The sequence below is a fragment of the Puccinia triticina genome, chromosome 1A (assembly GCF_026914185.1).
Source record: "Puccinia triticina chromosome 1A, complete sequence".
Lineage (NCBI taxonomy): Eukaryota > Fungi > Basidiomycota > Pucciniomycetes > Pucciniales > Pucciniaceae > Puccinia > Puccinia triticina.
In genome coordinates, this window is record NC_070558.1 from 7,188,241 (window position 1) to 7,211,703 (window position 23,463).

The window sequence follows — 23,463 nt, forward strand, 5'->3', positions numbered from 1 at the left end:
GTCTCTGCCTTGTTTGGGCATTAGAAAAATTACACTACTATCTGGAAGGTTGTAAAATCATAGTAGTCACCGACTGTACTGCTGTGAAAACTCTCATGAATATGAAAACACCTAACCGTCACATGCTCAGATGGCAAATCGCAATTCAGCAATATAGAGGCCACATGACTATAATTCATAGAGCGGGAGCTAAGCATACTAATGCCGACGGACTAAGTAGATGGGCTCTACCCAATACTCCAGATAACCCAGCGTACGACCCAGAAGATGAGGATGTATTTCCAATCTTAGGCATTCATGTATGTGACATTGATGATGTATTCTTTGAAGAGGTCAGAGTTAGTTACAGTGAAGATATGGAGCTAGTTAAATTAATCAATATATTGGACAATGAAAACAGCGCGCCAGAATTGATTGCTAGTCTACCGGAGAAATGGCTTACTCCTTACAAAGCCGGACAATTCACACTCTTAGACGGCATAATTTATTTTCGCCATAGACATTCTAGCGTAATTGTGCTAAGCAAAGAGAGTCACAAAAAATATGTTACAAGAATGCCATGACAATGTTGGTTCCGGTCACTTCTCCGAAGAGCGTACCGTTGAAAGAGTCAAACAAACCGCCTGGTGGATTGACTGGAAAACCCAGGTTAAAGAATATGTTAAGTCATGTGAAATTTGCCAGAAGTCTAACAAGCAAACCGGCAAGAGATTTGGATTATTACAAACCATTGCGGAACCAAAAACGCGGTGGGAAATAATCAACATGGATTTTGTAACTGGCCTACCCCCTGGAGGACCTTTCTCCTACAACTCTGTTCTAGTAGTAGTAGACAGGTTCTCAAAAAGAGCCAGGTTTATCCCGCATCATAAAGATGATACAGCTATGGAAGTAGCCATATTATTTTGGAATAGAATAATGGCTGACGTAGGTATCCCAAAAATTATTATAAGTGACAGGGACCCTAAATTTACATCAGAATTTTGGCGAAACTTGCATGATATGCTGGGTACTAAACTAGCTTTTTCCACTGCATACCATCCGCAGACAGATGGCCTAGCAGAACGCATGATACAAACATTAGAAGACCTACTCAGAAGGTTCTGTGCGTTTGGATCAGAGTTTAAAAACAGTGACGGGTACACGCATGATTGGGTCAACCTGTTGCCAGCATTAGAGATGGCATATAATAGCAGCAAACATTCTACTACAAAAGAAACGCCCTACATCTTAGAAAGAGGATGGATACCGCGGTTACCTAAGGATACTATTAATGATAAATTACCTGTAGCCCAACCAACCGCCGCGGACTTCAAAAAGATGTTAGACGCAACAAATGCTCACGCAGCCAGATGTGTCCAAGAAGCAGCAGAGTATAGTAAAACTCGCTGGGACAAAAGTCACAAAGAACCTGAATTCCAAATAGGAGATCCAGTGCTTCTGTCCAAAGTGAACTTTAATAATCTGGGAGGTAGCAGAAAACTGAAACCCGCGTTTGTGGGACCTTTTGTCATTAAGAACCTACACGGTAAAAATGCAGTAGAAGTAATTTTGACAGAAGAATTCAGTAGGAAACACCCTGTGTTTCCCGTAAGCCTTATCAAGAAATATGTTGCAAGAGCAAATGAAGTGGTCCCCAAACCGTTACCGGTACCCATAGAAGAACCTTCAAAAAAAGAACAACTTAAGGTACATAAGATCCTCAAAGATAAAAAGGAGAGGATTTCAGGAAAAGATACAAGGTTATACCTTGTAAGATACAGAAACCAATCTGCAGATAAAGATGAATGGCTGCCAGAAGACAACATCCCGGACGGTGCAATTCACCTACGTAGCTACAGAGCTTCTAAACGTAAATAATTTTAGAAAGTCAGCTAAGTTAAGAGTAACTTATCTTGGTGGTGGGGAATGTCAGCCGGGCTACCATTCTAGAATAGAGCCCCGCCTGCAGCTCCGGTAGCGCAGCCAAGAGCACCGTAAACCGGGTGCAGAGCAGACCGCAGCGCGGATCTCTGCGCAGCATAGATTTGTTTTAAATTGTTTTAAATATTACAAATAGCTTCCTAGAGAAGCTAGACACCAACGGGACCGCCGCGCGGTCCAGAATCTCTTCTGTACAATATATCCCAACTAGGTACAAGTAACAAAAACAAGGGAGCATGTATAAAAAGACCCACTCAGAAGACCCACGTAATACTCAGCAGACAGCCACTGGTTGCGCGAAAACTACGTGGGCTTGTTAGCGGCTAAATCACTCAGCCACGCGATACAGAGTACTGTAGTACCTGGTCGCATGGAAACAACAGCCGCCAGTAGGCGGCTAAACAATCAAGCCACGCGACTCAGAGAACTACAGTACCTGGTCGCGTGGTAGCAATCTTCTTCCGAGCTCCGTCGCAGCAACAGTAGCGGAAAGACTCGGACACGAATCGCCGAAGAGCTCCGCATAGGAACCGACTCCTAGTGATCCTCCACTCGAGAGCAGAGGATCTCTAGCGTGTCATTTCGAGTAGAACTCTTTAAACGAGTTCCGAGAAGAAAGAATCTTCCTTGTGACCGGTATCCAAGAGATACAGGTCTTACAAGTAGCAAGACCAGTAAAGAGGCTGTGCCTTCCAACAAAATGTATTGGAAGGCCATCCAGGAGAATAGCGAGCCGACGAGCCTCCCAGAAACAGCATAAAAGCCGGTGTTGGGAGGACTCTGGCTCCCCAGAATCGTCAATCACTTTAACCGCCCAGCAGCGCACTACTTCGCCAAACATATTCGTTGATCAGTTCGCTCTCAGCTTGTGTTAGATTGTTTTTAGATTCATTGCTCGTCGCTGGACTCCTGCTCCAACAGTAAGTCCAGCTCATTTTCTCTTTATCATCTCGGGAGTAATCCCCATCAATTATATACTTGGGAACTTGTTGAACAACCCCCGCTTGTTGGACCCCAGACAACACAGGACATACTACCCCTGCTTGTCAGGCCCTGTAAGAACCGCCCCGGAGGGCACCTTAACCATTCCGCTGCTCTCGCGGCCCCTCCGTTACATCCCATCAGGGATATAAATCTTTATAAACCATCATCTTACCGCATCTACAGACGCGCCCACTCGCCGCAGTCACTCGTGTAGCTAGAGGACTTCGTGTCTTGGCATCACCAAGCCTGACACTATTATCTTTGGTTTGGAACCAATGGGAGGGCGGAGCTGGATGGAGCTGATTGGAGCTGGCCTGGGTAATAAATTTTCCCAAACAGCCCTATGCAGAAAATGTTTCATAGCTTAGTGGTTTGCAGCTCTGCTGCAAACCAGGTAATAGGCAGGTTGCTGGTTCAATTCCCCCTGTCATAGGGGGCAGGTTTTTGGGGTCAGGGGTTAGGGATAAGGGGGGATATGAAAAAAAAACTTGGGCAATACTGGTCAGAAGCGTGTGGTAACCTTGTTTTCCGCGGTTCTGACACAGCTCCTCCCAGCTCCATCCAGCTCCGCCCTCCCATTGGTTCCAAACCAAAGATAATAGCAAATTTATTTTTGGTTTAGAACCGATGGATCAAATAGCCATGCCTTGGTTTTACACCCTTACATACAAATTACAACCTCATTACAACACTTACACATCAGCTACATCGCCATAACCCTTAAGCTACCTGCTCAAAGTAGGCTTTCTTTTGATACACCTCCACTATCACTGAATAAACCTTCCAATCGTAGATCAGGGGGCTTTTTTTAGTGTCTAGTGACCCAGGAAAGGCAGAGGTAACCTCATACATCCCTTTCCGCACTCAGCAAAGGGTTCTCAGGAACACTTTTGAGCTTTAAAACGGAGGGGCTTAACTCTAAGAGCCAAGGGTATTTAAGTGCCCTCCGTAAAGATTCAGTGCCTGTGAAGGGGATAGTTATATTTGCCTGATGCAGTGGGGGCCTGGTATACAGGTTTAGTTTTTCTGGGATTACCCCGGGATAGATCTTGAGAGGAGATCTGAATTTAACTAAGAGAAACACTAGAACTCACTAGGGAATCCTTGATTCCAAGGTTACTTTTGGCGGAGTTTCTTGGCGTTGGGTAGCGGGAATTAACTCTTGCTTTTTCTTCAAGAACCAGGCCCCTTGGGGCCGCAAGTTGGGTTGCGGCGGAGCCGCCCACTCATTTGGAGGAGCAATTATGCGGCAAAGCCGCCCACTCAGTTGGAGCAGTAATCTTGCGGCGAAACCGCGGGGCGGGGTAGAGCTGATGCTTGGCCCTTTGAGGGCTGGTGCTTGAAGAAGTTTGGGAATGACCTGAAGCTCTGGGTTCAGAAGCCAATGCGCAAAAACAATTCTAAACGGGTAGGAAGGCTTACACTGATGTGCTGCAGCCTTAGCAGACCCAGGGTATTTTGTGGTGAAAATAAGAGCCATATTTAAGCCAATCAGAAAATCCGCGCGGCTGCTGTATCCCGGTCCTCCCACAGGAATGGTAACATGGGGCCATTTACGATGAAGTCATGCTTTGACAAACCCCAGGACTCCCAATCTGGGTAGTGACCGCAAGTCCGCTCATCTGCTCACACTGTGGGCCTGAGTCTCTATAGTGACAGCAGGACACAAGAAATGGGGGAAAACAGTTGGATTTCTTGGGATAAAGAAAATACAACTGTAAGAGAAAAAGAGAAAGAGAGAGAAAGAAACCAAGCAGGATAAGATAGAAGAGAAGTACTAGGTTATTCTAGTGGGAATGCACGTCCACTGGCAATGCTACTCTTCAGAAGAGTGCTGCTAATCTGTGCTAGAAGTGCTACAGCTTCCTCTCAGGAGGGTATCTGGATTAGATAAGTTTAATCCAGCCACAGTTTTTTAGACTTCTCACTGGACAGTCAAGGTTCTTAATGGGAAACCTGAGGGACAGCCCTGCAACCTAGATTTTGAGGCAAAGGCCAAGTGATTATAAGGGACAGCCCTGTGATCAAGATAGAGGCAAAGGCCTGTAGAATTGAAGGGACAGCCCTGTGATCAAGATAGAGGCAAAGGCCTGTAGAATTGGAGAGACAGCCCTGTGATCAAGGAGGAGGCAAAGCAAGAAGAAAAGGCTGATCAACCAAGACACAGAGTTGTACCTCTGAGATAATCAAGGTTCAGTGAAAGAGGTTACTTACTGTCAATATCCTAGGCGCCTGTGACGGTAGGTATACTGGGAGTAGAGTAGGCTCTTTGGTGGTGATCCTGGGGTTATCTGGGTGGTGGTTCTGGTGTGCTGGAATATGTGGATCCTCCAGCTGCATGGGGGATCCTGACTTCGAAAATTTTCAAAGTTGGATGACATAATCACACATGTACATGTGGTTGGGAGCGCTCAGGCGCAACTACACGGCGCTGCTGCGCATGTGTGTCACAAACCACAAACTCTATGAAGGAGTAGAGATATTGTAAAGTGATCAGTGAACACTAGGGTCAAAATTGCATGAGAAATCAGAATCTGAAGTCAAAACAAGGTTAAACCTTAAGCATGAAAAGATATAAGAGATTTGAGGTAGAAATAATGATAAAGGCAGACTTTAGGTCAGCTGCGCTGACTCTAAGGCTGACACACACTTAGTCACGGGCTGCCGGTTCCACCCTGGCGCTTTTCCACACAGGAAACATACACACCGCCTTACGTGTAATATCATTCCGGAAGCGTCTGACAACAAGTAGTTTCAACTGTCCCTAGCCAGAGAGCTGGGATGAGCCCATACATAGACACCCGCCCTCAGAGCCAAGCATGATTCTTCACCGGTGTGCCGGTGCATACAACAGCTTAGCAGATAAAATCCTGCTTGGAAAGCAGGTGCTGGGTAGCTGCTCTCTGGAAAGGTGTCCTCATTTGCAAGAAAATTGCCAAGGAGGAGGCTGCTCTGGGGAGCGGGTCTTTTCACTGCTTGCTGGGGAGGAATCTTCCTCGGAATCATCCCTGGCAAGCGGATCCACACTTTCCCAGGAGGATTCCTTCTGTCCAAGTACCTTGCACCTGCTTGCTGAGAAATCTTCCTCAACAAGCAGGTACAAGTAATTGGGGGAATGGAAGAAAATCCATCTTGCCAAGTACAAAGGTGTACCTGTTTGAAAATCCCCCCCCCCCCCCCCCCCCCCCCAGAAATTGGTTACCATTTTTAACTGCTTGGAGGAATCTTCCTTGGAATCGTGCACCAGCAGAACACGCCCCAAGTAATATGTACATGTACCTGATTGCCCAAGATGATTCCCAGACCTTGGCAAGCAGGTGACATTTTTATGCCCAAGAGGAAGCCTTCCAGGCAAGCAGGGGAATCCATCCTTCCCAAGTGTGTAAAAAACTGCTTGCCGAGGTCCTTGTAAAACAGGCACATATATACTATTGAGTTCCAGAAGAGGGGCATCCCTCACGCCCACATCATTGCAATCATGGAACCAGGTAGTGTTCCTTGGATGCCTGACGACATAGATTCCTTGGTAACAGCCACAATACCTGACCCTGTAGCTAAAACCAAGCTTCACAATCTCATCAATTCCTGCATGCTTCACAGGCCCTGAACACCGGACTCAATGTGTAAGGATGGGGCTTGCAGCAAGAAATTTCTCAAGTCCTTTGCACCTGCCACAATTGTTGGCAACAACTCCTACCCAACGTACCAGCGCTGCAACAATGGATGCACCATCACCAAAGCAGGGCATACCTACCACAATGGACATGTAGTCCATTACAGCAAATACCTGTCCCTCAGCTACAACTGCCATATAAATTTCAAGAGTATGGAATCACGGCAGTCAAGTACTTAACAGAAATCAAAGCAGGACAGCCAGTCATTGATAGCTTGCATTGCTCTCAATGACTGTTTTGATGGTGTGTTGCAGCTGTTCTAGGGTTGTTGTATTATTCAAGTTGGTGATTTTGGAGAGGTGATGAGCTGGGATGAGTTGCTATTGAGTTGCTAGCGGATTGCCAGATGTAGCAACCCAATGTTGATTTTTACCTCCAGAGGCAAAATAGAAACTCATTTGCCACCCTGGGTGGGTGGTGTTTTTTGAGTTTTGGTTGGTAAATGCAGGATAGCAAACCGGTTTACCTCCACGGGTGGAGATGCTCTCAGCCCAAGGTTGATAGCAACCCGGTTTAGTGCCCACGGTTGAGTTGCTCTAAGTCCCAGTCCAAGCTTATTTCAAAACACAGCAAATATTTAAAAAAACATATGCAATTTTGAACACCATAAATGATTGACTAATTAGCTTTTTGGATGAGTTCTGCAGCCGGGGCCAAGCAAAGTGCAGAACTCATTGCAATGTCTGCCCATCAACTCCTAGTTAATTTCTGAAGTGAATTTCTGGGGCTTACTTAAACCAGTGGGGATCATGAAGGTACAGAATTAGAAAACTCAACCCCGTTCCAAAGATAAGGATGCTCAGGTTGCAGCAAATAGCGAATGCGCAAGAGAATTTTCTACTAAATGGCGCCCTTTGAACGGTTGTTCTAGTACTGGACGTGATACTGCGATGTTGGGCGGTTCTTCCCGGATGACCTTGGGGTACCGTGAAACCGTGATTGATTTGATGATTGGCCTTCTCAAGGTCGTCATCTTCCTGTTCTTTGATCTCATAGGGCTACACGTGCAAGCAGATCGTTTCGAGCGGAGAACTGTCAGACTACGTATGGCTCGAAGTGGCTCTTGACTCCATTGGCAAGACTCACCAGAGTACTAATTGGCGGGGAAAAAGTATCATCTTTTGCGTCTGATCCTGCGTTGATCAGAACTGGACATCCAGGCAGAAGGGAAGACTCTGCTACTGGCAAACTGATCCCTTCTGCCGGCACGGGGCTCATAGCAGCATATTGTCCGATAAGCTATTGGAGAAGGCGTGTCTGTTAGTTCATAGGTGACCAGCTGCAAAGCACGGGTGAGATTTAGAAACTGACTAGGAAGATGAGGAGAACGTAGACCATGATGAGTATGTAGCAACCGTAAAGACCAGGTGGATGAATGGGACTTGCTGTGGCTAGAGGCATGTGGGCCCGGCGGCGCATTTTTTACTCTCGGGTGTTGTGGGATGAAACACTTCTTGAAACCATCCAGCCCCTCTTATCATTCTGTTCTCTTGCTTGACCTTCTTCCCAATCTTACTTGACCCACTGCCACCAACTGAATACTCGGTACACGTTGGAGGCCCTACTAAATATTTATGCACATCTCTTGTTGAGCGCCATCCCTCCAAATCTTCTACAACCCGTCTCGAGCTTTTGTGAACACAAGATGGACGTTTGACAAATGTACGGTGGACCTGGCCCGACATTGGTTGTGCCACCCAAAACGAAAACAAAAAATGATTTCTGACACTCGGTACACTCAGATGCATACGCGGAGTGCAGGCTGCCGTAAATAGATACTGCAGTCTGAACCACGTCCACAACCTTCTTGGGTTCAAAGGGCATGCCCCCCGACCCCTTCCGCCCAGAACAAGCCCATGAACTCCGGGCCAGGCCCGCTGATCAGGACCGCGCACACTCCGCACTGAGTCGGACCAGACCTCGGATTGGCCGCCGGTCCCATAAAAATCTAACTTAACACAAGTCCCCCCTGGTGGGAGCGCTGTGGCTGGCGGCGAAGCCGCCCCTCCCGCAGGGAAGGACTTGCGCATTATCCCAAATTTTACGCGGGAGCAGAAAGTTCATTTGGCTGAGAGGTTTTTAAAATTTTTATAGCTCCTCCCCCAGCCTCTCCACCAATATGCCCTATCTGTACCCTATGCTACTTTTCTTTCTCTACAATTTGGTCTACTCAGATTTTTCCTATCACAATCTTTTGACCTTTTCAAAAGATCAAAAATGCACAAGTCTTCCAAATGAGGCTCCACTTGTTTGGGACTCCAGGAGTTGTTTTTCTGGCTACAAGATAAATGAGTGGCTCAAATTCCTTGCAAGAACAGAACCTAAAACTCTGTGTATTCAGTTTTTCTATTGGTTGGGATTTTTAGTGTAGCAGATCCTTTCTGCTCCTGCTTAAATCAAGACATAACTCATAAGCCTCTCCTGCGGAGAGCCCTCCGGGCGGGGTCCCCCGGACCCTCCGCTCGAGAGGCTTTGTTAAGCTAGCATAAAAATAAATATGTACATAGACCGTGCGGACTACGACAGCATTCCCTCTATGGCCGCGCTACCGTGGCACTGCAGCGAAGTTGCGCTTCCCCAAGTCATTCACTCACGCCAACACCGTCAAAAAACGCAAACGACCAATCGGCCTATTTATGTCTTTTTGAGTAGTTCTTGGTCTTCCTCCTTGGGCAACCATGTCCGACAAGAGGTCGAACAACCATGCCTGAGATGATGAACTAGTACACATGTAGACAGGCCCGTTAGACAAGACCTTACCTTGGAACACAGCGCCTGAGAAGACAGTCAGCGAACCAACCCATTCCCAAATCAACATTGGTTCATGGACTGACTGCCTTGCCAGAGCATTCAGATTCCCCGAGTGGTAGTTCTTTTTCTTCTCTGCCGAGTCCAGCCCAAATCTTCCCTGGGCAATGACTGATCCAGGAGAAATACAGTTAAAATCTATACACAAGAATAAGAATCCAGGGTGTAAACTGAATTTGTGGGGTGGAGTGATGTTCAGAAGATGAGTTTTTATTGTAATCTACAGGCAAATTTGCTTGAATATATGGGAGCATTTGATCAAATATGGGCCAGACAGCTCCTGGTGGAATTTCATCAAAATTGAACTCAAGCTCTTGCATTACCAGAGTTGCTAATTCATGAAACCAGTCAGGTGTGTGAGTGAACATTGGCTGAATGTCAGGGTAATCATTTTCCAGGATAAAACTGACTGTTTCCTTGGGTACATGGATGATTTGATTAGATGCACCAAAGTGTTCAGGGGTGGAGTATGAGAAGTTTGGGGAGCAGAATGTTGGAAGCTCAGTAAAATTGTCCTTCCGATTCCTTGAAGCATTGTATATTTTCACCCAGCAGTTGAAACTTTTTTGAAAAACTGGCATCCAAAGGAACAGGAACAGGAGTCTAATGTGGCATAAGTTAGATTAAACCAAGCAATAATGGGTATTGAATGAAGAATTTACCTTTGGATTTTATCTTCCTGTTCATATCTACCAGCCTCCATTTGTGTCAAAATTTTATCAATTAGTGTTTGGTTGTGTTCCTTCATCATCCTTGACCATAGGGACTTGATTTTTTGATTGTGGGTGGATTTGGTATAGTGCATATGTGTCTGGGCTTCTTCAAAGGTGATTCCAGCATATCTTTGGGTGAGTTGTATCATGTGGGTGGCCATATCTGGTGTTTCTGTTTGACTATCTGTTGTTAATTTGAGAGGAACTCCACCAGCATTTGCTACAAGTTGTAGGAAGTATATGTCAATATTCTTTGGATCATTGTTGGTAACATGAGCATACATTCCTAGTATCTTCCTGGACCAAGCATCAATGAAGCCATAAACGGTGTGGTGATTTATATAGGCAAGCGTGGTAGAATGTCCACTCGGGGATAGCGCGGGCAGGAATGCACAGAGCGGTTCAGGCAGAGTGCATTCCGGTGACATAAGCACTGAGGATGATGTCAGGAAAGCGCGCTAAGAAAGCTTACGGAAAGTCACACGCGGACCAGAAATGCACGGATTGCGGATCACGGATTTCGGATTGGAGCGGAAAAGACAGGGCTGGACTGCGGCGGATTACACACATGGAATGATAGCAGCGGCGCGTCAGCGGGTGAGCCACGACAGCCAAAGCGGGTTCCACCAGCGGGTGGAGGCGGTGACGAGAGACCGACTGGCGGGGGCTAGACAGAGGACGGTGAGAGATCAAGCGTTGGAGAGGAGCGGAGTCTGGGAAAGTGATGTGCGGAATAGCGGGCGGAGCTGGGGGGACTAGGGCGGGAAAGTGTCAGGCGTGCGGGATCGGGTTGGAACGGCAATGTGCGTGGAGGGAAGGACGGGAAAGGGGGGGGCTCATGGATTTCTCTTCCTTCCTCATCCTATTATCCTATCATCTTACGCATTACGGAGTATTGTACTTACACACTTACGGACGTACTAGAGTTATTGGAAGACTATTTGTGACCTTATCTTTCTTACACAAGTATTTCCGGATTCTGTGCCTACGAAGTGCGGAGCTTTATTCACTTGCGGATTATTACGCTATAGATCAGGCTCGGAGAGGAGCGCTGAAGGCTAGCGGATAGTAGCAGTGCGGAGCCGAGTTACCGACAATCACACAGCCCGGACACTAATATTCTTGAAGGAAGCGGTCAGCGGACATTTCCACCGACTAACCAGCTTTCATTCTCACAACGGTGATTCCATATGGCTTCAACTTGTCATGTCCATTGGCTTACCAAATGTGGTTTGGACCATGTGTTTGGAAAATTTGACATTTGCAAGCATGGCGGAGCCAACGGTGAAAAAGATACAATACAATACAGTATTGCCCAATACTTTTGTATCATATCTACTTCAGATACATTGTATTTGTAGGAAATGTATTGTATCTGATCCACCAATACAATACATTTGTATTGTATTGGTGGATCAGATACAATGTATCTGTTTTGAATGTATTGTATCTGAATTCCAATACAATACAGATACAATCCCGCAGGTATCTCTTTTTGCAGGTACTAATTCCACTTAATATCACCTTTTCCGTGTGTCATGAGTGGAGGAAGTTACATGGCAAGGGGGAGATACAATCAGAGTATTTACGTGTATGAATACTACTTAAAAGAGCTCTTGTTGATTTTAGCAATAGGACTACATAGAAAGAGAGAGAGAAATAAAAAAATGGGAGAGGGAACAATCACTCCTTATGATCGGGGATACTTTTTGATTCTTCGTATGCCTTATCTTCGTTGGCCTGGGAAATGACACACTGTGCAGTCTCAAAGGAGCCATTGGGCTCAACCCCTTGGACCAACCATTGGTGCGAGCTTACACACCGTTCAATTGTTTTCGCCGCTAGACTGCCTCGATCATGACCGCAAGTATCCGCTGCCGCCGAGAAAGATCTCTCAACACTCGCCAAGGTGGCTGAACATGCCAGGTAGTCCCTGGCCAGAAGCGCTAATATTGGGAATTCTTTTGCATGGTCCTTCAAGTGAAAAAAAAAAACATTAACAACCGGCAATACCAAGCAGGATAAATTCTTGACATACCTTCCACCATCCCAAGCACTGAATAGCTTGAGAAGAAGGGAGCTTGTGTTTTCCCTCGAGATAAATGGTTAGCTCGTCTTCCAAAGGTGCCTCGACTTCGGCAGGAAAGTAATCAATGTCTTCTCGATCGTGGTTTCTTGCTTTGGATTTGTTTCCAATTGGTGCAGCATTTTCTCTTGGTGAGCTCGAAGAAGCAGAAATAAAATTGGATTTCTTGGCTTCAAAGAGTTCGCGGATTAGATCGAAAGCCGACTCGTAGTAAATTGGAAAGGAGACCTTGAAGATTGACAGACGGAAACTGGGGTTGAGTATAGTTGCTATGATTACTGCATCGCAGGACATCGCCTCCTTGAGATACGTTTTGGTTTTGGTTAGCATGGCCGCGAGAAAGGTTTTGAATTCCGGTTCGGTCGAGATGACGAGGGTCTTCTTGAGGAATGTGATGATGTACTGGTACTCGGAGATCATCAAGCAGGCCAAGGAATTATCACCCTCCATCTTCTTGGTGATAAAGTAGAACTCCTATGCACAATAGATGAAGAAATGCTTAGTTTTTGGTGCTAATACAATCTAACATTGCCGAGAAAGTGAAGAAGGACCTACACCAAGAATTTTGTTTAAACGATGGACTAATTCCCATTCGTCTTGACTTATCTGTGTGTTGTTATAGTAGTTCTTCCCCCCCTCCGCTTCCTGTCGATCCTTTTTGTTTTCAATCAGTTTCTGGATGATTGTTCGAGCTCAATACCCCCGATCACGGCTTTCAAACTTTATATTCCAGCGAATACCATGCCCAGCGATGAGGCTAGGTCCATTTATCTCGAGCTTTTTTGACCAAGTGTTGAACTCGGAGCGTTTGACTGCTGAGGATGTGATCCTCTGAATAACAAAGTCGACCTTAATACAGGAATCAGCTTTTATTTTATATTGGTAAAACTCAAATCTGGAAGCGAAGCCATGAATTCACCTTTTTCAAGATTTTATCGACTCGATTCTTTCCTTCTCTAGGTTCTTCCCAGGAATCTGGATCTTCACTATCCATATCATTGATTACCTCGTCGTTATTGTTCTCAGTTTCCACTTGATTGTTGTTTTCGACTCCTAAGATAACATCCTCCACGGTAAACTGAGGAGCATCTTCAATCTCTTCAGACTCTTCAAGGATTGGTGCAAGTCCAGGGACCAAGCCAAGAACTTGACCTTGAGACGGGACCAATCCGTTCGATGATAGTTGAATTGCTTTAAGTCCTGCATTAAGGATCAGTGCGATCTTATGACAAAAACACCGGATGTGGTTTTCCGAGAGGTTGGGATCGATGCCGGTATTTTTGGTCATGAGCCGGTTGACCTCAGCAGCCATAGTAAAATTGTTTGATCCGGAGTCAGTTGTCTGAGCCAGAATGTATTTAAAAAAGAAGAGTTTGTTAGTTGTATCGAACACAGAGAAATGTAATGATAAAAGAAGAAACAGGACATATCTTTTCTTGAAGGTTTGACTTCTTTAGAATGTTTGCGAATGGGATTGCTAAAAGCTTTCCCTTGTGGCTGGAAGCGATGTACTTCATCCCAAGATGTGAGATTTTGAAGATCCAATCATCGGTGATGTAAGAAACCGATATCCCAAGGAATGCATGATGATTACCTTTAGTGGTCCAGACATCGTGGATCAGGGTGATTTTCGAGCTGAGTTTCTGGAAAATGACAATGAAGGAAAAAGTCAGAGCGGTTGTTCAAAATCCTTGAGATCATCTGAGGAACACCAACTTGTAAGCTTGTAATCACATGACTCTGTAAGTTTAGATAAAGACAATGTGCCTCGGTAGCTGCCCATATGCGAGAATAAATATGGGTACCTTGTCTGACATAATTGAAAGTAACACTAAGCAGGAAGTCGTCAAATCGGCTCCAGGGTAAAGAAAATCAAATCAACCAGATGACAAGGAGTTGATTCAAGACCTTGTTGTCGAAGGTGGCGTTCTTCAGAGAGTGTTTGACTAGGCCTTGGTTTTGAGCATCATCCTTGTCTTGAATATCTTTCTTTGACAACGGCAATTTGCACCCCGCCTTGATGGCCTCCGATCGTCCTGAGCAGTGTGCGCGTTGCAAAGTTCCCTCACGGTGCTTGTATAGGTTTGAGTTGGTACCACAACCCTTCTTGTAAACAACACCGCAACATTTGCACTGGTACATCAATTCCTCTCCCTTCATAAACAAATATTCTATTGTCAGTAACTTTATCTGGCAATTCTCTATGTTTGATATGATCATAGAAACTTACTGTGTCCGTTTCATTAGCATGAAATGGGGCCTTGAAGTAGTCACGGATTGGGTCGAATGTGTTGATTTTCTTCTTGTTTGATCGCCGAATTTTCGAGTTTTCTTCATCAGAGTCTTGAGTATAATCCATGATCCTGTCGGCATTTTCAGAATTGTTATCCGAGTCGTTGGTGATGGGGGTTTTCTTCCGCTTGCGCTGCGACTTCTTCTGGCTGGTTGGAGGAGGTTTGCGTGTACGGTTTTGGCTGGACGACTGATTGGGTTGGCTCTGGACAACAGAATCTGCCTCGCTTTCGGTATTGAGACTCTTCCCCTTTTTTCGAGTTCGACTAGTCTGTGCAATTGATCTTTGCGAGTCGCTAGGCCTAACGTAGTTGGGATGAGAGCTTCGAGCTGGAGTGATGATTTGGGTAGAATGACGGGAGGGTAGCCGAGAGGGGGTTCTGTGAGGAGCAACAGAGGATTGTGCCATTTCTACAAAGCGGAAAAGAGTTTTCATTATTAAGCTGAGGACGGTAACCGGTAAGAAAAGCAAGTAAAAAGAAATTGTTAGTGAGTGAAAATCAGACTTACCGAGCTGTCTTCCTATTGATAAAGGTGGTTTGGTCTCATATCGCACAAGATTGAGAGGCTGGGTGATCCGTTGACTTGGAGTTGAATATATGAGGATATCTAAAATGTTACTGGGTTTTTTGGAAGTCAAGCGCCGATAGACCCCAATATGATCAGCTTCAAGGTTGTATTGTATTGGGCAGGCCAATACAACCGGCCAAAATACTTATGTATAGTATTGCCTACCCAATACATGGGGCTCCCGATATCATGTATTGTGTCGGGGGCCCGATAGGATACCGGGACAGAAGATTGGGTGGTATTTCAACCCAATACCGCGCCAATACTGATACATGTCACAGATTGGTTACAGCGTTGGCGGAGCCGGTCAGCCATTCCTTGTGGATCAAGTTCAGACAAAATTTGATATACAACAAGTCTATATTGTGAGAGAAGATGGATTGTTAATATTTCTAATTCAGGGAGGTTGTAGGAAGAGAGAGAATTGAGAACCAACCTGGGTACATGGGTTTGGTATTCTTGCTTCAGAATGTTGTTCATTCTCCTATATCCAGCTGATGTGGCCATTAATTGTGTTCTTGCATGTTCTATAAGGCATTTAACTTCTTCCCAGGTGACCTTTCCATCTGCAATATCATTCCTTCTCTGCTTCAAATCTAGTATAGCCAAGTATCTCTCCACTGTGCGCTGACACACTTTTTTACCTGTTTCAATGATAAGGCAAGAGTGAATTTCTGCAACAGTGAATCCTTGTTGGTGGGAAGAGAGTAGGGATGCTTGGATTTGTGGGAGAAGAGTAGAAGAGTTTGATGGTTTAGGGAGGTCACAATTTTGTAGTCCCCATTCAGCTTGCTTGCGGTTGAGTGTCCTCAGTCCTATCTTGTATCCACAATCTTGTTGAAGGAACCTGTAGATCTCTTTGCCAGTTTTTTGTTGAGATACCAAAGATGCAATAACCTCCTTGACATCCTCCTCGGAAAGGACCTGGGGGAAATCTGAGCGGTCTGGATAGCTGATGGTGGAATCATCTGAAGAGGAATCTTCATTGAAATGATTGGAGGATAGAGAGGATGACATGGTGAGGGATTGGTGGGATGCTGGTTTTGTAAATGTTCAAGGAGGTGATAGTATTATATCTGGAAGTGTGGGGATGATGGTTTCTGATGGAATATAACTGGTGTGTGGGAATGTGGTTTGATGGAAGGGTTTTAATGAAATTGATTGGTGGATGTTGTTTGATCTTTGATGTTGATTCCTACGACCAAAAACAGAAAGCAAGAGGAAGTAGATGTTAATAAAACAGAAAACATCAATGGATTAAAAATTAAATATAACCAACCCTTCAAGATATGTATATCAATGGACAGGCAGCTGAAAGTAGTGAGGACAATGGACTAAAGGCAAGGGCTGATAGTAATGAAGATTGTGATCAGTTGGTCAATTTATGAATGTAGATGATGAGACTGAAAAAAATAATGACAAACTTTATTGGCTATAGATATCTTATTGTATCAAAAGAGATAATAAGAAATGTCAAGGATCTAAGAAGTGAAGACTGAGAAATATTCAGAAGGGGAGATGGTTAGTTTGATGAGTTTTTAAAGGTTTTTGGGGAAGAGGAAACCAGAAAAGAAATGCATTGATGATCATTTCTCACCAAGTTGGAATCCAAATAAGGTGGTCCAATGTTGGCAGGTTGAGCAAAACTTGTTGATTGAGGAAGTTAGATTCCAGTTGGTAGAGGTTTAGATCAGAAAGATGAACAGTTGAGTGAAATGAAGATGAGTTATTGAGCAAGGAAAATAAGGGGAGGAATTGTTGTGTGAGGGTTCTTTGAGTGGTGATTGTATTAGCTAGAGTAGCAAGCTGAGTATTGGTTTGGCTAGCAGGATGAAAGGAATATGTGAGGCCAGATAAAGTGAGAGGATGAAGGAATAATATTTCCAACTGCAGCTTCCTTTTATAAGAGATATGAGATTGTCTATATTAGCAAGTGGTCTGTTTCATTTGAACATGCCCAGCCCAAATTTTGATATTGGAAACAATATTTATCAATACAAGGTTGGTTTTTCTCAGGCAACCACCTGGTCTGGTTGGTGTCCCACCAAGGGCTGTGAGTTGTGGGGTCACTCCTGGTTGAGCTTGTTAACCAGTCCAATTCATTTATTGACTAAAATAGTCCAAGTCCTGGGCAATAGAATGTGCTGGTTTATGCTGGGGCTTCTCATGGACACCTTGGCCACCAAGTTGTCTGGTGGCCATGCTGATGATAGCTACATACCCGCAAATCCCACCTTGAGCGCCGGTTCAGCGGCAAGCCTACTTACTTCAAGCCCGGCACGGGCGCCTGCGACAACACAAACTCGCAGAGCGACTTCATTGTGGCTATGAATCAAGCACAGGTCTGCTGCCGTTTTGCTTTCCCTTGCGCCCCTGGCTTTTCAAGAATACTGAACTTTTCTCTCTCTTTCTCGGAATAGTCACCAGGGGAGATATGTTCCCACTCCCCAGGGAGTGCCTTACCGTAACTTTTTTCCATAACTGTGCTGGCAGCCTTTGGTAAAGCAATATTGAATAGGTATGAACAAGAATGGAAGTCAGCGTGGAAATCAGTTGGAAATCATCCTGAAATAAACCATAACTTGCCAAAAAATCATCCAGAACTCATCTTTAATTCATCCAGAACTCATCCAGAATATAGTCCTTTCTTGGCTCCATGACCAGTTTGTCCTTTCCATGGAGATGTGAAAGGCCCAGCCTGTGATTTTTTCCCCCTCATGTACTCGCGTACATCAGGGGGACAATTGGTGTCTCAAAACAAATTTTTTACTTTTCATGTGGCTGTGAAAGGCCCATCCTGTGATATTTCCACCTCAATGTACGCGCGTACATCCGGGTGACTATTAGCAAAGTGCAAAAAGGTTAACTTGCATGTGCACATGTGAATTTTGAAAAGCAAAAAAATACAAAATTCACTAGATCATTTTCGTGAGGAGGACAGGATATATGGCCAAAGTGAATTGGCACCTCAATCCAACCTTGACTTAACTCAGACTTTCACCCTATTAAAACAGTTTTTTGTCATTTTTATCAGCCAAATTCAAATTAATTCCCGCATTTCCAAGAAAATGGGTTTCAATTTCAATGACTGCAACATTACCACATTCCAAAAATCTAAACCCAATAATACCAAGTCAACTTTTAGTTTAATTTTGTACATCAGGGCATATAATGTGAATTACAAGAAACCCATTTTTTCGGAGGAATTACTTTTGAGAATGGGAATTTTGCTTTGCTATCCTTAAAAATCAGTAAACAGGAGCAATTGATGAGTTGGACTTCGGTGAAATATCATTTCATCATATTTCTTCCTACAGTTGTACATAGAAAACAAAAGAATTCTACACAACATTGTGTTGACTTGCAAATCAATTGTGACTGACTTTTCACTAACTTCTCCATCCAATTTACTATTTTGGGGATGAGTTAATAATCCACATCAGGCTCACATCCGACCAAAACTCACATAAAATTCAGCTCTGGCACTCCCTGGGGAGTGGGAACATATCTCCCCTGGTGAGTGCAAGGGCGGCTTGCCGTGTCATAAGACGGTCACCATAACCATCACATTCCTTGGTTGTTTACGTTTTTTGATGGTGTTGGCGTGAGTCAATGATTTGGGAATACATATGTAAGGCAAGAGTGGTGGGTGGAGAGCGCAACTTCGCTGCAGTGCAACGGTAGCGTTGCCATAGAGGGAATGCTGTCTATGTACATATTTATTTTTATGGGACCGGCGGCCAATCCGAGGTCTGGTCCGACTCAGTGCGGAGTGTGCGCGGTCCTGATCAGCGGGCCTGGCCCGGAGTTCATGGGCTTGTTCTGGGCGGAAGGGTCGGGGGGCATGCCCTTCAAACCCAAGAAGGTTGTGATCGTGGTTCAGACTGCAGTATCTATTTACGGCAGCCTGTATGCCGCATATGCATCTGACACAAGTGTCAGAAATCATTTTTTGTTTTTGTTTTGGGTGACACAACCAATGTTGGGCCAGGTCCACCGTACAAATGTCTTGTAAAACTAAGAGTCAGTTGGTCCAATTTCACCGCGTTTCAAGGCCGGAGACGTGTGTAACTGCTCAGTTTGTGGATCACTATCAGGTGTTGGGTACAGAAGCCCTGGACTGACACAAATCGCGCCATCGATTTCTGACATTGAATTTGGTTTCTGACTTTGGGTTTCACCTTTGGTATACAAAGATGTCAGTCGGACTTCCCAAGCCGGCATCTGTACAGATTTTGTAATCACATAACCCAAAACTACAAAACTTTGGGGTGTTGCCTTCGATCTCATGGGCCTTGATGGCCCGCCCACCATGTCAACCCGCATCGAAGTCAGCTTACATAGCAGATTTTCATTGGTGGTAGCTCAGTCCAAGGGCAAAGAGCATCTTGACCCCTGCAGTAACCAAGAAGATGGCTGTCAAGACACCATTGGTGATTGTAAGCCCCTTAGTGTAACGACTCGCACGTGTTGGGTGCTTTATTTCGCGCTTTGTAAGCCTTATCAGATGTTTATTACTGACGGCTTCTTAATTAGTTTTCTGCGTGGTTAATCACGCAGGCGGGGTTCTAGCTAAATTCAATCAAGTAATGATGACATAGTTCTATTTTGTGTTGCGTCATCGGTTTGTTATTTAGATTCCGGATTGTATTTAATTCATCTTTCCGTTCCTCTTTTCCTTTTGTTTCCTTTCTTCTTTCTCATCGATATATTCTTCTCATTGTGTTCATCATCAAGAGTTGTTATCCGAGGAAATCTTACTTCGGAAATCAAAAAATAACTCTATCATTCAAAAGTTAGTTCCTCTGCAGATCGCATTGAACTATCATCTTAGTTATTACTTAAGCACCGGCGAACTATCCTCTTGGATAGTTTCAAAGCCTATATATAGCGAATTGAGTAATAGCCAAGCCTTCACAATTATATATCAATCTTCCAGAAAAACAACCTTATATACATCCATATACATATTATAATTTTTTTTTTTTTTGCCATGTCGGAACCTTTGGTCATTTCTCCAATCACACCGGTTCGAGTTTCGCCAAGATTTTCACCTTCACCACCTCCGGCTCAATCCACCGGTCCACAAGCGATTCACCCACCAATTCGCCCTCATTCGACTTCATTTTTTTCCACCAACTCTCCATCTCCTTTCAATCACAATTCTCCAACGTTTATCAACTTTTCGCCTTTTCCTATTCCAGGACATGACTTACCGATTCCGGGTGTTGATGTTCCTTTTGCGGGTCCGATCGGCCAAATTACTGTTGCGGGGGCAAGCGGTCATCAAGGTGGTCAACAAGATGAAGATATTTCGGCACTTTTATCAAATTTATGTGTCAAAAATTTGGCTCAATCGTCTCAAATTCAAAGTCAGGCGGCCTCTATTGCCCTTCTATCCGCGCAGGCTCAACAAGATAAGAAGGCTATCAAGGACTTACAATCAGACAATAAGAACATCAAGGACGTTTTTCACGGCGAGCTCCTCAAGTTTCAATTGTCACAAAACAAATCGCTAGCTCATTTGCGTGGAATGTTTGACGGTTTCAAAGAAGGCTTTGACAGCAGAGTGGGTCGTTTGGAATTAAACCCGTTGGTCCAAGAGCATCCCAGGATTTTCATTGAGCCTCCTCATGAGGCCGGCGTCTATTTTACCGGAATGCCTCGAGAAACTAACAATTTTTGTTTCTCTATGAGGAATGCTTTTGAGCAAATCGGCGAGCAGTTTAATTCTGAGAAACAGAAGGTTCTTTGGATTTCTGGCTACTTCCGTTCCAACACTGGCAGCATGGAAGAATCAGTCCCTTCTTTTGTTTGGTGGCGAGGATTACTCTCTGAGAATGTGTCAGCCCTTGGTTTGCCAACCTTGAAGGCGTCGGCCAAGATGGAATATGTTTTACCCCAGCTCCGCTATTGTGAATCCTTCATTACGGCAATTGAGCACACTTTTGAAGACCATCATGAGTTGGAACGTGCGGAGGCGGCTTTCTTTGCGGTTCGACAGGGTAATAAGACCATTGAGGAGTTCAATATCCTTTTTAACGCCCTCCTTCATCCCTTGAAATTGACCGATCGATCTAAGTGTGTGGCTTACAATAAGGCAATCGATCCCAACATCATCAAACTGGCTTTGTTCCGAGGTCGCTGGGATGAGAGTTTTACCTTGGAAGCCCGCCAAGAGATTGCGGAGACCGTCGCCAAGAATGTCGCCAGTGTCAGTAAGACCCTTGATCCGCGAAGCGCTCAAAAGCAACAGGGCGGTCAGGGTTCGCATGGTGGTCACCCTTCAGACAATCGTGTTCGCCAAGAAAGTCGTACTCGTCCTTCTGTTCAATCAGCGACTCCTCGACCACCACAACATTCAAAGCTTCCAGACGGTGATCCAATGGATGTCAATGAAGTATTGGCCTTGTTGAAAGAAGCAGATTTCAGTCATCAGGATTTTTGTCAAGCTTGCGTGGACTGAAATATTTGTATACGCTGTGGGGGTACTTACGATAATGCTCATTACCTTAAGCAGGGTTTCACTTTAGGCGCGGACATATCATTGATCTCTCAGACATGTTGGAGCTGTGGAAAGAATGGGGAGGCGCTACACGGAGAAGCAGGACAAAGAAGCGTTCCGAATCCAAATGGGCTCCCAAAAACCGTTGAGCAGGACCTTCTGTAGTTCCACCAAGCCATCATCAACATGAGAGTAGCGGTACTTCTTCCCCAATTCGCTGAGACGACAAAGGCAAGAAGCGTCAGTCGGTGGCGGAGGTGGACGGTTTACCATTCAAAAAGAGGTTCTCAGGCGGAGGCGGTGGATTCAGGGTTATCGGCAGATATGGTGAATTTGGAGGGGATGGAGAACATGGACGACATGTCAGCGGGTGAGATTTTTTTTAATGCCTGCTTGGCAGAAAAGATGAGCCCGACGGAATGTAAGCACTATCATTTTGTTAAGAAGTCACCCCGTCAAGATAATAGACCATTTTTTAATGGAAGTTTGCTGATAAATAAGAGAGAAAAGGCTGATGTTTATGTATTGGTTGACTTGGGGGCTTTGGCTTTGTTTATTGATTCTTTTTATGCTCAAAGGATTAAAATAGAGATTTTCCCTTTGGCAACGGGCCTTTGCTGCAACTCTTTCGACGGCACACTGGCATCTTTGGGGGAAATTCTTTCTTATGCAAAAGGAAATATTATTATCCCCACTTTATCTGGTTCCTTTTTGTGTTCTTGTGTTAAATTATACTTAACAAAATTAGCTTCTGCGGACATTATCTTAGGAAATTCGTGGTTAGCAGACACGGGGTCTTTTGTAGGAGGATTGGAGAGTGATGTTGTAATGTATGATAGTATTCAGCAGATAAATGAAATGGAATGCAACGAAGCTTGTTTGCTTACAGAAAAGTTTTCTGATGTTTTTGTCACTGAGTCTTTGGCCGAGTTACCACCCCACAGGGAACAATTTGATTGTGTTGTTAATTTGAAGGACGGTGCAGTTCCCCCTTTTGGGAAAATGTACAACTTAAGCAAGGCGGAAAGCAACGAGTTGAAGACTTATGTGGACAAGAATCTAGATAAGGCTATCTTCCTCTTCCGCTGCGGCTCCTATTTTTTATGTTAAAGTTCCCGGTAAAGCTAACAGACCTTGTGTTGATTACCGTCTTCTTAACAATATGACAGTTAGGGACTCTTATCCATTGCCGGTAATCGCTCACCTGTTAAATAACTTGCAAGGTTGTGAGTTTCTGTCAAAAATAGATTTGAAAGTGGCGTTCAACCTTCTGCGCGTGGCGGACGGGCATGAATGGAAGGCTGCTTTTCGGACTCCTTGGGGCTTATGCAAGTATCAGGTTATGCCTTTTGGGATGGCTAACGCACCCGCAACTTTTCAATGTTTTATTCAACACATATTAAGAGAGGGGTCAGCCTAAATGCACTCCAAAAAAATCCCAAAAGCACTCCAAAAGTGAGTGTATGGAGTGTGCACTCCAATGATTGTTGGAGTACAGACTAGAGTACTCCAAGTCAATTGGAGTGCAGAACCGGGGACTCAAGACTCTTTGGAGTGCACCACAAAGAACTCCAGTGGCCAGGAAATGTAATGAGTGCCCATGAGTCTCACTCCATCAGATTGGAGTGCATTCCCCCAGCACTCCATTCCTGATATTTCCCCTCCTCAAAAGGGGAGTGCAGTACTGTGCACTCCAGCCAGATCTGGAGTGCCTACAACTTCAACTGGGCTATGTACAAACACACCCCACTTGATCCTCCTGATATCCATGACCGGTACAGACCGGCATTGAGCGGATTAACATCTCCTCTCAATGACCAGTCTGTACCGGACCGCCGGTCATTCAGGGAAATCACAGAAATCACACCTCTTGATGACCGGTCTGTGCCGGTCATCGAGGGGAGTAAC

At 44.8% G+C, this 23,463-nt stretch overlaps 2 protein-coding genes across 2 annotated transcripts; both read right to left on the reverse strand.

The window, feature by feature from the left end:
• Positions 1-7,278: 7,278 nt before the first annotated feature.
• PtA15_1A778 (uncharacterized protein) lies at positions 7,279-7,919 on the reverse strand (the record flags this gene model as incomplete). Its single annotated transcript, XM_053165840.1, has 4 exons — positions 7,279-7,312; positions 7,461-7,579; positions 7,668-7,820; positions 7,893-7,919. 4 exons carry the CDS (start codon positions 7,917-7,919, stop codon positions 7,279-7,281), a joined length of 333 nt encoding a protein of 110 aa, XP_053016992.1.
• A 6,425-nt stretch (positions 7,920-14,344) lies between these two features.
• Positions 14,345-16,067, reverse strand: PtA15_1A779 (uncharacterized protein; the record flags this gene model as incomplete). Its single annotated transcript, XM_053165841.1, has 3 exons — positions 14,345-14,359; positions 14,419-14,860; positions 15,898-16,067. The coding sequence occupies 3 exons, from the start codon at positions 16,065-16,067 to the stop codon at positions 14,345-14,347; spliced, it is 627 nt and encodes a 208-aa protein (XP_053016993.1).
• Positions 16,068-23,463: the final 7,396 nt, after the last annotated feature.